This window comes from Pygoscelis adeliae, unplaced genomic scaffold (genome assembly GCF_000699105.1).
Source record: "Pygoscelis adeliae isolate BGI_AS28 unplaced genomic scaffold, ASM69910v1 Scaffold87, whole genome shotgun sequence".
In the NCBI taxonomy this organism is placed as follows: Eukaryota; Metazoa; Chordata; class Aves; order Sphenisciformes; family Spheniscidae; genus Pygoscelis; species Pygoscelis adeliae.
The window spans coordinates 1,815,927-1,832,019 of NW_008825098.1; the positions used below are offsets into that span (position 1 = coordinate 1,815,927).

Here is a 16,093-nt window from a genome sequence, read left to right on the forward strand (position 1 = left end):
AACTAAACCTTTTCAAAGATATTTAGACAGTGAATATATTACAGGAGACACAAATACAACATGCCAGTAAATCTAAGTGTAATGACTAGGTCAATAAAAGCAAACTATCCTTCCGGATCTACACTCCGCTGAAAAAATGTACAAATAATATGTCCTCTTTTTATTGTGCTGGATTATATCTTGTCTTTAATTTTTTGTTAGCAACCACGATCATTTTTGTAAACTATTTTACTATAAGATTACCAATCGTTCATCTAGCAACCACTTGTAGATGAAAAATTAGGTATTCATTTCATGAAGAGCGAACATATTCAAACATTTCAGGATGATCAAAGGACAACCTAGCTGGAAAAATACAAGAGTTTTTTACATTTGCTTGTGAATTATACCCAAAAATTCTCTGATGCTTTCCTCTATTTGAAAAATCTGGGAAAAATCATTCTGACCAAATCTAGTACTCTGGGCAATAATCTGAAAGTTTTCCCCCAAAGTACTGGTGTTTCTCTTGCATACATGCGACCCAATCAGCACAGTTTTCTGCCCACAGTTCTTTCCTGTGGGCAATTTGTAAAACTATAGAGATTTACTTACACATAAGCAATGTGTACTCACGAGTAGGAAGCATAAAGCCTCCAGGAAGCACTGGGCCTGCTATGCATGGGCCGTGCAGTTTGTACTTGTGCTAATGAATGCGTGCAGTCCTGTTCAGGCGTTTGACTAGCTGTGATGCCGGGCTGCCTTTTACAACTGGGAGAAGCTAAGGGGCCACCTCAGCTGAAAGGCTTGGCATCACTGGACTGCAGAAGGTAAAGCTGTGCAGGAACACAGGATTTCACTCAGAGGAGAGCATTCTGTTTGCTTCTGGTCAGTTTACTGACAGGTCATGAACAAATTATTTATCCAGTAAACCATTACTGAAGTTTACCAGACGAAAAGTTGAAACCATCTGGTTTCAACACTGATGTAATTTTAGCAGCGCTGTTCTCACAGAGCATGAAAGGCTCACGAAATGGTCACAGATAATAGAATAAGAGGTTAAAATTGATGATGATTTGGAGATGGCCGATGCTATTCAGCGTTCTTATGCTTTAACACTGAATTCTAGGCTTCTGAAAGAAAATAACCCCTTATATAATATTAAATTGGAAAAATAGATGGTAAACTAAAATAACCCCCTGTTTTTAAGGTCTGATATAGCCAAGGTACCGTGTACAGGGAGAAGAATTATTCAGCACTGGCGAAAGATTAAGCACTGATTTACAGCTGATGTTTTACAGGACATGCTGCGTGTCCTTGGTCACCTGGAAAAGCAGTGTTTGGTGGTCCAAGGCAGATTTTTTTTTTCCTTCCCCGGAAACACCTACGTAAGCTTTTGTTTTATTTCTTTATTTATATAAAAGCACCTAGGGAAATGAGGTATTGCCGTGATAAAATAATGTGGAAGAGAGAAGAATTCTTAGCTTTCATCCTTAACTTAGAGCAATTTCTTTCTCACTATCAATTCACCCTAGTCTTTAATTTTCTGAGAAGTGGTCACAGATAATAGAGTAGCAGGTTAAAATTGCTGATGATTTGCAGATGGTTGTTAGGTCACTGAGTCAAACACAGAAATTAAGTGACACTGGGGACACTTTTAGAAGTGAGAAACAGTAGGGAACCTTACACTTGCTTTCCCATTCAGGTATTTTAATAATACAAGCCCTTCATTCTTGCCTGAGGCGATCTTTTTTCACAGTAATGCTTTCATAAAATGACACATATTACCAAACTTACTTTGTTGCCTCTCCTTCCAACAGTTATTACGAATGTTGGTCACATAATCCTCTTCCACACTCTTTTCCACTTTCTGTAATGACACTCCTTTGTATTCATTTCTAAAGTCCTTGTTGACATAATAAACGACACCCAAGTTTTCTGTCCGCATTTTCACGGTCTGCCCTGTACTTCTGCAAAAAAGGAGGGAAGGGGGAGAGAGAGACTAGATATTTACTTGATTTTTTCTTTTACACCACAAATACACTTATAAAAAATATTGCTATTACAGAAGAACAGCACATCACTGAGTTTGCCATTTCAAGACAAGTAATGAAATGAAATATCTGCCAGAGAATAAAATTACTACATTTACGTGAACATTAAACTTCTGCTGCTTAAACTCTTGATCTTGGGGAAAAAACCTCACTTTAGTAAGACACTTGTTTCATACCTCTTCAGTCAAATATAAGCTTTGATAATAGAAAATTACATTCAAACTCAACAAAAAGAAAAACAGGTCACTATTCTGTAGCAACCCCGTACAGACATCTCCATTCTGAAGTGTTTTCTGCCAGCCCTCACAAACCCATTTTCCTGCTGGTATTCTGTGGATTAAAGATCAAAGATTGTGCACAAACATTTTGGCAGAGAAGTGTTTATAAGCATCACAACAGCTTAGTCGCAGAAGAGAAAAACATCACATTCCAGAAATAAAGGACTCTGAAAAAATAGAAGAAACCTTTCTGTTGCGGGGCTGAGAGCTCTGCAAGGAACTAAGGACCTTTAGAACAGTTGTGGTGAGTGGGCTAAGTCTACTAGCTACTTGCATGCTTGATTAAATTTATTTATTTCTCTCAAGGAAAAGAAGTTTATATATCCTACTGTACAAAACAGGTAAGTTTCACTAGTAGAATTCTTTGCAAGAAAACGAAGATAAACTATTTTACCATCACCTAGAACGAAGCAAAGAACAGACAATTTCCCCAGCCTTCATCTAGTTCAAAACTTAAATAAGGATGAGAAAGTTGCTTTCAAGTACTTCACTTGCTACAAGCACAGATGACCCCTAAAGGAATAATGAGCCTTAGCAGGTTTCAGGGTTTGATTAAATATGCTGGAGATGCAAACACCTTTGCAACAACGTTACGCTGCATAGACCCACTGCCTTGTATCAGAAGACCCTAAACTCCAGGTATTGCTGACGCCTTTTCTCCATTACATTCTCACAGCATGTTCTTAGTAGCTAACTTCCAAGTTTTGTTCTGCTTCCTCTATACCTTCCCTCCCTTTCCTCACTGTGGCAAAGCAAGGACCAACTAACGGAAGGCTTGCTAAAATGCTTCTAAGTGGGAGAGGGTGATTACAACATCCTTCCCTCTGTTTTAAGCTAATGTAATCAAGCATTACTTACGATCTTGGGTATAAGGCGTAAGGAGGGTTAGATACCATCAACTGGCTCAACAAGGAGACAAGGATCAACACAATAATAGGCATCAGCTGAATGAACATAGAGAAACCTCCCTAAGGAACAAAACAGATTCGGGTATTTCATAAAACAGCATCAAGTAGAGAGGTAAATTTGACAAGATTTAATGCTAAGCGTGACTTTCTGCTTTAAGCATCAAAAGCTGCTAGGAAAACTATAACTACAAACCTGCAAACACTGTGGTGTTATTGTAACTTTCCAATGCATACACAATATTGATAGAGTGCTCAAGCTGCAGGAGTTCATGGGTTAGCATGTAGCCACAAGCAATTACCAAATGAATAGCTGGATTCAGTTACATTGTATGCCATGACTTGGTCTCATCTATACAGTGATATGTAATTATACAGGACTATAAATAATTCATATAGATGAATACTGAGCCTTAAGTACAGTTCTTACCTCAGCCCAAATAAATTTTTAAATGTAGACAAGGATTAGTGACCGGAATTAGTGGCATATTTAGGCTAATACTACCAGTCACTAGTAAGATAGTAACAAAGGACAATGGATTTACAAAACCAGGCTACTATCTTCTCAAATCTGCATGTCCATTTACCAATCAGTAAGACTACCACTTGCCAAAGTTTTAAAATATGTAACTGGCAAGTACAAATCCTCCTCTACAGTACAGAGCTCCTGTACAGTCACATCACTGAAAGTGACTACCGGCAAATTTCACAATCCACAGTTTAAAGTCAATGATGCTTAAACATACATCACCCCTCTCTTCCTCCCGCTCGTGTCCACTCTGACGGTGCTGATTAGGATGGCTGTAGCCAGCACGACCATTAGAAAATGAATGTACGCTACCTAAGGAAAGAAGTATCCACACTTAAATAATGTAAAAAAACCCTATTTAAAGGTCAATACAGAAGCAACAACATAAAGCATTTAAGATTACTGCACAACAACACATAAAATAACTCAACTTTAAAATATCTTACAACTTTGAAGTCGTTTAAAACAAATATTTTAAGCTCTAAGACAACTGATTTGTTATTTCATGTACTGCAGAATCACCATAGTAACCCCAAAGAACTGAACTCACATTTTTGGGATTTAGCAACGCTTAGGTGAAAAATAAACTGTGATGCAGATTAAAGAGTTGGGGTCCGAGGCAGGTTGGAATAATTTTACTGTTTTATAATGTCACAAACTCTAATGCCACTCTGGGCAGTACCACTGTATCCCGATGATTATACTGATATATACAAATACCTGTCCGAAAGGCCCCTCCAAAAAACATGTTGAATAGATCCTCTGGAGTAATATCTGCCTCACAACCTCTATGGAAGTTGAATCTACCGTTGCTAGGGTGATTGCATGTTTGCTCTTCACTGCCTGTGAGGTCATACTGCTTTCGTTTTTCTGGATTACTCAGCACAGCATACGCATTTCCGATTTCTGAAGCAAGGAATAAAAGACAACTCCCATAAATGAAAGGTAAGAGCTATTGCAGCATGAAAATTGCAATTTCAAAGTCAAGAACAGGCAGCGAATTATGTCCTTTACTGTATGTTACAAATCAACGACAGTACAAGGTCCAGAAACATCTCTACTTTTCTTAGCATAGCTTCCACAAAGTTTCCCACCAACACTGTTCAAAGGCCTTTTATCCTGTCGAGCTAGGCACAAGGCAGGAGAGCTTTGATCCTTTTTCTAGGGGAACACCTACACCCATGGAAATGTTCTCTCTCACTGCAATTACAAAAAAAGCATCAAGCATTACAATGAAAGCTTTGAAGTGGGGTAATTGCAAAGTTCAGTTTGCTCTAGCAGCCTAGCTTAAAAACATCATCGACTCAGTAGGTTTTCTTTGGTTTCATTTAGTAAGTGGTGACTTCTTCAAATGCATCAACTTTATTGTCTACACGAGTGTGAATGTATTTTTTTATATGCTTCTTAAGATATTTTATGGATTACATTAATAACACAAAGTTTTGCGTGGCGTAACATGAAGAGTACAACATGCGTGCATGACAGGAACACGGTGTTCCCAAGGTTGTCAATACGACCTCAACGTTTGGAGTGCCTGGCCTGGATGCTTGTCCCCGTTCACGCGACATTATCACAGATGAACAACTTCAATTTTGACGGTAGAAAGGGAAAAACTGAGTTAGGTGAGCATGGAAAGAATCCGCGTGAAAAGACCACAAGCTCTGCTGACTTTACAAGCTTTGACCCTAACTGCTCTGCATAGACATACAGCTCTTGCAGACTGAAGGAAAACTTCTGTTGGCACTCGATGAACAATCTTCACTCGGTCATATCTTCATTAAACCCTTTCTGCTTTCCTTTCTTCTCTCTCCTCCAGACCTCTCCAACAAAAGGCTGCTTTTGCAGCCAACCAACACAAGGCACGGGGATTATGTTTTTCAGTGTCGAGAAGCCATCAGCCATCAAAAGTTCGTGAAAGGTGCAACACTATAACCTCAACACAGGCAAATAAGACTGTGACTTTGCATAATTAATGTTTTCAACATTATCCAATCTAAAAAAAAGTTAATGAGTCTTAGCTACGTGCCTTTTAAGATGCCCTTAGAAATAATCATTAGCAATTCCTTTAAGTGGAGGAGAAAATCCAAAGAAATGAAGCCTGGTAATTTGCACTGAGAGCATGATACACACTACTGACACCAAATATTGCTACAAGGTTCCTCTGATACTCAGTATGAGGATAAAATTGGTAGTAAAAATTTAGATTTTTCCCAACAATTAAGAATTTAGGGAGACGTAAATCAGGTGACTGCACGTAAAGTGAAGACACCACACTGCCACTGTCAGCAATCTTTTTTGACTATTTGTTACTTGCTTTTGATCATTTGATGCTAATTCACAACAGATTTGATTCAAATAGAATTTTCTTTAAATAAAAGACATAAAAAATGAAAGAAACTGCTCAAAAGTTTCAAAGGAAAGATTTTTGACAAAGTTGGTAAAAGAGATTCCGAGAGATTAAAAGTGATGATATTTGCACAAACTTTTTAATCTAAAATATAACCTCAGGGAGACTGCTTAATACAACAGAAGAGTAGTACTAGGTAGCTCAAGATCTAAGCAAGTACCTTGCCTTACATCAAACTCAATTCTGTTTTCTAATGTGACCTTTCCCTAAAATAAAGCATTATGATGAAATAATAGCTATTATTATGAAACACCTTTTCTCAGCTGGATGTTAGAAACTCATCAGACACCTTTAAAGGCAAACTAAATCATAAATTTACTCAGCCATACAAAAGGATTACTATAATTTCAATGCAAGAAAAATGCTAGATTTCAGTAAATAATTTTTAGTCAACAAGATTCCCCTACAAAATTTTCTGTTCATTTACTCATCTAGTTAAGAATCAGAAAGTGAAATTAAGCCGAAGAAATCAAACTTGTACGAAGTGCTAATGCTAAATAAAAGATAAGAAACTGATTTTTTACATTTTAAAGATTATTTAAAATGCTATTAACAAGGAAGAATTATTTTATTCATAGGGCTAGAGACAATTTTATAAGAATAATATCTTTTTAGATAAAGTCATCACACAGATGTATTAAAATAATCACTAGCAATCAACTTTCCTGCTATGTTCTATCTACTTTTCATCTGGAATTGTTAATATATTATTATAATTACTTCTTAAAGTCTGTATCAGAAGTCTTGCTCGGGACTTTTTTTTCTTTTCTTTCCCTCCCCCAATTTAAGAGTTTTATCCGACTGATTTTTTCAAATGTCTGCATGTAAACCTCACACGTGAAAAAAATAAAAAAGATGTACCACAATCAGATTGTTTATTTATGCATGATCATTTCTTACATATTCACATTTTTCTTCATCTGTGTCTGAGATGAAGGTGTAGTTTTCTTTAAAAAGCTTTTCCTCAACAATTTTCCTTGTGCAGGGCTAAGCTTGGCAGCCTTAGATCAGGTCAAGTCAGGCTGTAAATTTTACCTAAGAAATGGTCAAAGGCAACTATTAATAAGGCCATGTTTGAACCCAAGTCTTTTCGTGTGGAAAAAGTAGTAAAACTACACACATACAAGGATTTCTAAGGAAAAGGTACCTTAGCATGGCACGTGATTCAGTAAGAACTGCATTTTGCTATCAAGTATTACTTTGTATTTTTCAAGCTCAAGTATAGTAAAGATTCAAGCTAGTAAGGTTCAACTGACTACATTAAGTCAACAACAGTAAAAAAATGCAATTGGGTTTCACAGATCAACTATTCGCTCCCTGTACCTGAAAATTACAGTCAATCCTCTGAAACCAAACCCTACTGCAAAACTCCACATTATTTCTCTAAACTTCTAGGTATATGTTAAAATAATAAAGGTCAAATATTTTCTTGGATAAAAATGTCAGTTTAATATTAGCTACAAACCACCACATTGACATTTTTGTAAAAAGACAAGTGAACAATGCAGATGAATTTCTTTTAATCTGACAAACTTTAATCATAAAAGAAATTTTAAGTAAAAATGGTATTTTACTTTTAAAAGCCTCCGTTGCTCCAGGTGCATGGTTTTTGTCTGGGTGGAATTTCAAAGCAAGTTTTCTATAAGCCTTCTTTAGGTCTTCTTCACCTGCATCCTTTGACACCCCAAGGACTTCGTAATAATTTTTACATTTCTTTATACTGCAAAAGAAAACGAAGCAAAATGTTATAAACAAAAAGATGTAAAAGTAGTATCTTAGAACACTGCTGCAAATGAGGTAATACATTGCACTGATGCAATACATTACATCCTTTGCTTTCAATATAAAATATAAAAAAATTCCACTCTAGAAACAAAGAATGCCATTTTTCATAATAAACTCACTATTGATCACAACAAACTATTGCACTCAAAATGACTTACTACATACATTTACTTTACTTCTTCCACTGTAGAACTGCTACAGTCATAAGAAAAGGTTTCCGTTTGCAATTACTGTAGCATTTCCTCATCCCCAATTATACGAATATTGCTGTTAATAATGCATAAAATGAAGATTCCAAATTCACGTTGCAGAGCTAGTGGGTAGGAAGGCCTGTTTTGACTGTCAACAGCAAATGCACTTTGGTATGCAAGACATAAACCCCCCCCAAAAATACCCCCCTTTCTCCAAACAAAAGTCAAGTCATAGCACCATTTGAGCATTCACTTTTCAGGGAAATAAGGCACGTGAGAATACCTCTGCTGCTGGGAATGCACCTGGATCTTAACAAACTTTCTGTAAGTGTTTATATAACTTCAAAGAAACAATAACAGTTCCAGCAATTACAGATTCAGCTCATCTCATACGTTCAATGTAGCATTTTTTAAAACTCTGAAAACTCAGAAATATTCCTCCTGTAGGCAGTCTCACCCTGACAGGAAAAGCAAAATCTGGAAATGATGTAATGATTTGGTATGCTTTACAATACTGAGAAGAGAGAAAAAGCAGTTACAGGGGACAGAGTGAACATTGATTTTATGTGGGCAGGAAGAACTGACCAAACCAATAAATATACCTTAAAATCAAACCAAGTTACTTGGGTAAGAATTCAGAAACTTCGAAAAATAGGGCTGAAATCACAAACTTGCATTGCAGAAATGAGGCATGCTGACATTTAGTGCATACCAAAAGAAAAGGGCTGGTCTAAGCAAGAAATAGAAATTACATCCACAAATATTTTAAAAGCTTCGTGTTGAGTCTCTTCATATGGCTGTAACTGTGTCCACATTCTCTTAAATGCACAGATTTCTACGTAAATATGGGTTTGGTGTTACAAAGACTATACACAGGGCAGCCAAGTGGCAAAAAAGGGGGTAAGCAAACTTTTGGCATTTTCATGAAAGAAGAATGGGTACCCTGTAATTAAGGGAATGCTAGCATCAGAAGTACCACCACACCGTCATGGGTGGTCCTTCACAGTTCACAGATTGACCAAAGCAAGTTTCATTTGAGGGATCCCTTTTCCTGTGTTCAAGTAACACGAGCTTTTATGGAAGTCTCGGTGTAATGCTCACAAGAGCACTGAATTGAATGTGTGCAGGCAGCTGCCAGCACGAACATCCTGTGAAATAAATATAGCTCATTATATTGAAGTAACATTTAATAAGCTCCAGTTAGGAAGCCGATAAAGCTAACTAAAAAGAACACAGTGAATCCATCATCAAGAAAGAATGGAAAGAAAATACATTAAATTATACTCTGAATACTGGAAACTTTTGTTTGTTAATTTGTACAATAAGAAAAAATTGTGGTAGTGTACAGATCACTTCATCCTTAGCCTCAAGACCTGGACTACTTATGAACTGTATCAAGAACAGATAGCTTTATTTAAAAGTGTAACAGTATCAAATTAAACTTTTATTTCAAGAAACTGCTATCTCAGCATCCAATCTAAGTTCTTCTCTTCAATAATTCAGTGTATGAATTAGCTGTTTGTGGACCAGACTCTTCAGAACTTTGGTTGATATAAAATTAGGTAGTGAGTCATAAAGGTTTAGCAAAGTTGTTATTTTATTAGCATTAAAACTGTAGTGTTAAATGTTTGTTCAAGTCTTTTTAAGCACCGTGCATCCTCAACAACTTTTTCCCCAACAGCATATGGTCACTTCTCATGGAAGTAACAAACATGAAAAAAAAAACATGAAAGTTTACTTGTTTGCAGACCTGATATGCATTTATTTCACAACTCTAGGATGCAGAGAGGAGAAAAATGGAAAAAAAAGAACAACCCAAGAAATGCCAACCCGTTCTTCTAACCCTCAAAAACTCACCCCAGAGTTTTTTCCCACCCACAGCCAGTGAAAGTCCCCCAGTGGGAGGCGTTCAGGTCAGCACGTGACCCACCAGCTTCCGACACCACGACCTGCTTAGAGCCAGCGCATCAAACCAGAGCTACTTCCTGATGAGAAAGTGCAGGGAGAAACCTGCCTTGTGGGTCACACAGCACTTGCCCTCCAAAGGGATGAATGTAATCATCCTCCATGCAACAGCTACCCCGAACCTGGTCCACAAATGAGCTACTGTTATTTACCAAGAAACAAGCGTTCAGCCAAGGTATAACACATTTCTACTTTCTCTTAGCAAGTCTTTGGTAGTGATTGCTTTGTTAAACAAAAAATTCTACAAATGGAGAAGCACCTCTATTCCAACATTCCTGATTTTGTATGAAGCTATGATTTAATATTTCAAGCACATCTTATATCAAATCACCCTCATACCCGGACCTGCTACCCTAGGCTAAATGGCTAGTCTCAAACAAAGAAGCCTTTGTGAATTTGTGACTGCTAACCCTGACTTTTATTCTCCCTTGTGTGTTCTTGTCAGGATGGGCATGCTCACAGCAGCACTGCCTGCAACAGACCTGTAACCGATCCTCCAGATCATTTACTTTGCCCTCCTTTCTACTGCACAGGATCAACGCTGAGATACATAACGCCTGTTCACTGTTTAGCCCATTGTCATCTTCAGATCTCAACCAAGTCAGTGCTGGCTCTTACAAACCTCAGCAGCAAACATAAGCTGCAAGTACTCTGCCAGATAGCCTGAGGAGCACTGCTGCACGTGACTTCATGGTGAATCGTGTGGAATATGCATATATCTATGGCAATTCTGCAGAGTTTAGCAGGACTTTGGATTAGGCAGATCAAGCTTTAAAGCTAGAATACATTAAACGATTGTACAAATGCACCAGGGCCAAAACCCATACCTAAGCCTGGAATTCTCAGCATTGACCTTGTGCTATGAAGCCCTTGCTACACCCTGCCATTAGACAACAGTTTTATATGATTGCTTTGCCACTTCAAGGCAAAAAGCATCTGGACTGTAAGTAGCTAGCATCTAGTTAATGCGAAGTTTCCTACAGGGAGGGAGTTAGTGACTTCTGCCAGGAGGTCCCTCACTGAGCACAATTCAGGGCAATCATTACAGGGTAATGGCTCGGTTTTTCTCCCCTCAGCAAAGTCCATGTGAGTTTTGCACCAAAACTCGTACTGCAGCAGCTTTGTACTGGGGATGATGTGACAAGCAAAGATGATTAGAAGGTGCTTTCCAATTAACCAAAATTATCAGTGTTTGTGGTGAACTCCTGAGAGGCAAAAGTTTAATGCATCACAAACTCAACCTGGTAAGTCAATTTATAGCAGGACAAACTGTACGGGATCATCAGGGCAACCCACCAGATCCTCAGGTCATACATGTACTGTGCAGTCACCAGGCATCTCAGACACCGTTAAGGCACACACCATATCCCTCCTCCACCTTAAAGAGATGGGGATCGTGGGTTTTGCACAGAGATTCTCCAAGACTTAAGTTCTCTTCCTCCAAACTACCACTGTCCTGATGAGAAATTTCTCTCCAGCTGCTGGGAGCTGTTGGAAGCCATGGCCAACCTGATCCTTGTTCCTCAGCAGAAGCAGGCCTTTTTGGACAAAACGCCTCACCCCTTGTCTCTAGTAGACTGTTGTCTGACAATCCTCACTGTGCCAGAATCCCTCGCCTGGAGCATTGAACTGTCCTGGGGAGATCTGTCACGGGAGGGCAGATGGACGGAAGAAACCATCCTGTTCCCACTTGTCTCCTATTGCAGGCCACACAACATCAGCCAGCAGAGGCTGGGAAAAATTAAGAGTAAAACCAGTGGAGGTTTTGGAAAAGACCCATCACTGATGTTACTTATGGCTTTTAACTGCATCTGAAACCCCTGTCCTGCAGCACTCTCAGCATGAACAACTAACTTTCTGAAAGCTGCATTTCAAATTGTTGTTTGGTTTTGCTGCACTTAAGGCACTGTGGTCCCTAGTGCTAATTTTCTTGCATATGTAAGCTCCCCACAGATGTTTTTTTTTTTAAATTGCAATTTACATATTACTTGCTATGAACTGCCCCTTTTGTACTGAATTGGATTTTTCTGTTGTTTATTTCTGGCTTATTTGAAGTTTGGTGCTTTCACTGTTAATTTGTTTGGGGTTTTGTTTTTTGTGAATTGCTTTTCTTGTGTTTTTCATTCCTGGTTGAATCACTTCTGTATCTGAATTACTATAAAATTATTTCTGTTGTTTAGCTAATTTCTGTCCTTGCTGAATTGTTAATCCCCTGCCAGCACCTTGGCACTGTCCTTCTGGTTAACAGATTTGCTGGCTGTTTTAGGAGGGCACATTGCTGGATGTTCCTGAAATAATATCTGACTTTTAGAGAACAGACTTCTCAAACAGCACGAGGGCAAGGGATGGCCTACATTCATCCACAATCTGTTGACACAGGCACCTCATCATGACTTGCGAAGCTCCAGTATCCCAAATTGCAGTTGCCAAGCCACCTGCAGTAGAACTGGTCAGCCATCTTCAAACTGCAGCAACAGCCAGTTCTGCCTGACACTGGGCTCCTCTCCACGCTCTGATAGCTGAAGGCAAAGGAAGCCCTTCAGGTCCTGAAGTGTCTGCTCTCACCTGCAGAAATTCTGTGGCTACCACCACTGGTTCTCCTGTGACTACAAAATGATGTGATCCTACTGCTGTGCTTCTTGTTTCACTTTTCAAATCTACAATTCAGATTAGGTCAGCATCAACAGCTTTTATCAGGTTAACTATCAGAGATGCTTGCATTTCTGTATCAAATACCTGCAGTGATCCATAATCATGAAGTTTTGAGTTCGACTAGGTGTTTCAAAACGCCTTCCAGAGCCTCTATCTACATGCACAGGGATGGCCCAAAAGACAAATACTTTGACCGCAATCTCCGAAAGCTTGCGATGGGAGCCACAATTATTTCTCCCAACGGTAGTCTGAACTGAGCAGCACAGTGAGCAGCACTGTGAATGTTAGTGGCAAAGAACTGAGCAAGAGGAAGCTACACTGACTTTTGATCCCAGAGTTGAGCAGAAAAACACAGTAAAACGCAGACCAATTTCTACATAGGTCAAGTTTCCAATGATGTCAGAGGGCCGGATACAAATGGCATCTTGCAGCTGAATTGGGAATGTGCCAGTCACAGTTTAGATGACGTAAGTGTGGTCTGCAAAAAGTGCTCTAGATTGGGAAGAGAAGGTCACAGTGTTGTCGAGAAAGTCAAGCTGGTACCAGCATACCCCTAAGTTTCTGAAATGAATGCACCAGAAGTTTCAGATTTCTGTTTTACTGATAGATTCAACAACCCATTAGGGTGCTTGTCTTAGTACCTTGCTCTTGGATATACCTGGTCAGTTTGTTTCTCCTGTGTGTATTACATGAAATAGTCAAGGCTGTGTTTTCATCAGCATTCTTTTCTCCAGATTTTGTTTAAGCTTTTATTTTAGCTATAAAAAGTGTAGATTAAAGGCAGGAGCCTTCTGAGAAAGTCCATCATATCTTCTGTGCCACTTTTCCATGACAGGCTCTATGACTGTGATTTCCACCTTGACTTTCTCAACCATTCAACTGGATATTTCAACAATTCACAGTAGTTCTAGCAGCCTAATTAAAGGCATGCCCTGATTTCTTTGCTTTTTTTTTCCATTTTAGCACATGTTGATTGCTCTTATTATTCCACTTCCAGTTAATTATCTTCTTGACCCCATGTTAAAAAAGTAACAATATATCTCTTTTTGCTGAATTCGCAGAATTCTCAGCGGAAGGCCTGGAAAAAGTCAGTTCACACAACTTATATTCCTTCTGGTTTGATCCGTGAAATGTGTAGAGGCAATTTTTTGGTTTACTCCGTGAATTCAAACCAAGTTGCTGATTATTCTCGACCACTACTGTATGACATTTAATCCTGCCTTGCAAGGTTCCTACAGAACTCATGCCTCTATTGGTTTGTTTTGGTTCTAGCTCAAAGATCCAAATCCAAAATTTCGTTCTTGTGCTCTCTTCTGAGGAGCAGGCACTGGCAGGGCAGGAAAAGCAGTATTCCACCACAGTTTTCACAAGACAGCAAGCCAACTTTAGCATACTACTAATCATGGCAGTTATCTTTCAGATGTCAAAAAGGTAATACGGAATATATGCTACGGCTTATTTACTAAAAAAAAAAAAAGACATCAGACACTGTATGGATTTTAAGATCACTTAAAGGGAGTCTGTATAAAGCGTACGACCTATCTGTATCTTCGAAAGTATTTTTTTTAAATCACGCAGTAGACAACAGACAATACACAGTTCACAGCATAAAAAGAAATGGGGAAGATTAATACACAGCAGGCAAATGAGCCTTTTTTTCTTTTTTTAATTTCATGCTAGTTCACAAAACCTTTCCAAAGGGTCTGCACACTTGGTATGAGTAGGCAGATATGATGAACAGAATTTGTTTGAAAGTAATTAAGAACTCTGGTAACTCTAATCCTGATCAGCACTTCTTCAGTTGTTTTAAGTGAACTAGAAGAAAAAAAAGTTTAAATTTCCTTTCTTACACAAATGCTGCATTTCTTTATCGCAGCAAAAAATGCCAATAACCTACATCAAACAGTGAAGGAATTGCTTTAAAGCAAAGACCACAGAATCCAAAAGCAGATTCTCCCTTTTTTGTCGTGCACATGATTCTCATGCACTTGTCTTAAGTTGACATTGCTCAAACAGCTTTCCATTGCCTAGAGACTTCTAGAGCACTTGCTCTAAAAAGGCATAAGTCTACTGTGGGTCCTAACATATTTCTGATAGTCTCCTGTCAGTATCTCACCTGAAGTGTTAAGGCAGCTTGATTCAGCCCTCAGTGACAAGATAAGCATCATTAAGAAAAAGATGCATGTACTACAGATGGTATTTTCAAAGCATTTCAATTCAAAAGTAACAAAGTGCTTTTGGATATCTCAAGCTTCAAGCTGTCACACTGAAATAGTGAGCACCGTTCCCACAAAGAACAGAGCATCACCCAGCACTTATGCAATCAGTGGAAAGATATTGCATTTTACGCTTCTCCCTGTCGAGCAACTTGTTTGCAAGCCCATGTAATGCTCTACAGAAGTGTTATGGTAGCTTGCTAGTGATCAGTGTCCCCTGTGTATGTGGAAAAAAAAAGAACCCAGCACAGAGGTGCTTGTTTGTACTCATACCTACCCACATTACTAGAGTAACCCTGATGAAAATTAATGCAGTTAAATTAGTTATACTGCTCCAAGTGTGTCTTCACTATGCTTCTTAAATCTATTGCCACAAGCAAATTCAAGATAGCTGGACAACTCCAGGAACACTGATCAGTGATCCAAGTCAGAGAGCTCAGAGTCAGTCCCCCTGTCCGACTGCTCACTAGAGCTTATAAAAAAGGGTTGGAAATGGCATGTGTAGTTAAATCAGGAATGCTTTCTCTCAGTCTATATTCAATTACTAATACAGAACCAAAAACTGCTAGAGGGAAGAATACTTGAGGATTATGACCACCTTTCAAATCATAAGCATAAAAAAAACCAACTTAGTTTGACAGAGTCAAACTCATGGTAAGGTTCAGAATTTATTAAAAATTGAAGATTTTGCTACCTTGCTATCTAGAAATTTCTTTCCTTATAGGAAAAAAAATTAAAAATCAGGCATGAAACACTATTTTAAACCACCTCTTTTCACACAGCATTTCAAAGGTCCAAAAAGTCCGAAAACCATTCCACTGTGGTATGGCAGAAGCATATGGTGGTGAGAAGCTGTACTGGGTTTGCACGGCCGGGTTTTGGTAACAGGGGGAGCTACAGGCGTGGCTTCTGTAGGGGAAGCTTCTAGCAGCTTCTTATGTCTGACAGAGCCAATGCCAGCCAGCTCCAAGATGGACCTGCTGCTGGCCAAGGCCGAGCCAATCAGCAACGGTGGTAGCACCCCTGTGATAACATAGTTAAGAAGGGGAAAAAGTTGCTGCACAACAGCAGCTGGAGAGAGGAGTGAGAATATGTGAGAGCAACAACTCTGCAGACACCAAGGTCAGTGAAGAAG

General features: G+C 38.8%; 1 protein-coding gene across 2 annotated transcripts in view; it reads right to left on the reverse strand.

Moving 5' to 3' along the window:
* DNAJB14 (DnaJ (Hsp40) homolog, subfamily B, member 14) overlaps nt 1-16,093 on the reverse strand; it is a 23,766-nt gene that overhangs the window by 4,531 nt on the left and 3,142 nt on the right. The window contains exons 2-6 of one of the 2 annotated variants that reach the window (XM_009327034.1): nt 7,724-7,869; nt 4,463-4,648; nt 3,960-4,054; nt 3,167-3,276; nt 1,774-1,946 (exon numbers count right to left, since the gene is read on the reverse strand). In XM_009327034.1, the coding sequence (XP_009325309.1) occupies nt 1,774-1,946; nt 3,167-3,276; nt 3,960-4,054; nt 4,463-4,648; nt 7,724-7,869 (710 nt within the window). Of the gene's footprint in view, nt 1-1,769; nt 1,947-3,166; nt 3,277-3,959; nt 4,055-4,462; nt 4,649-7,723; nt 7,870-16,093 lie in introns of both variants that reach the window. The other variant, XM_009327035.1, reaches the window with a different exon arrangement.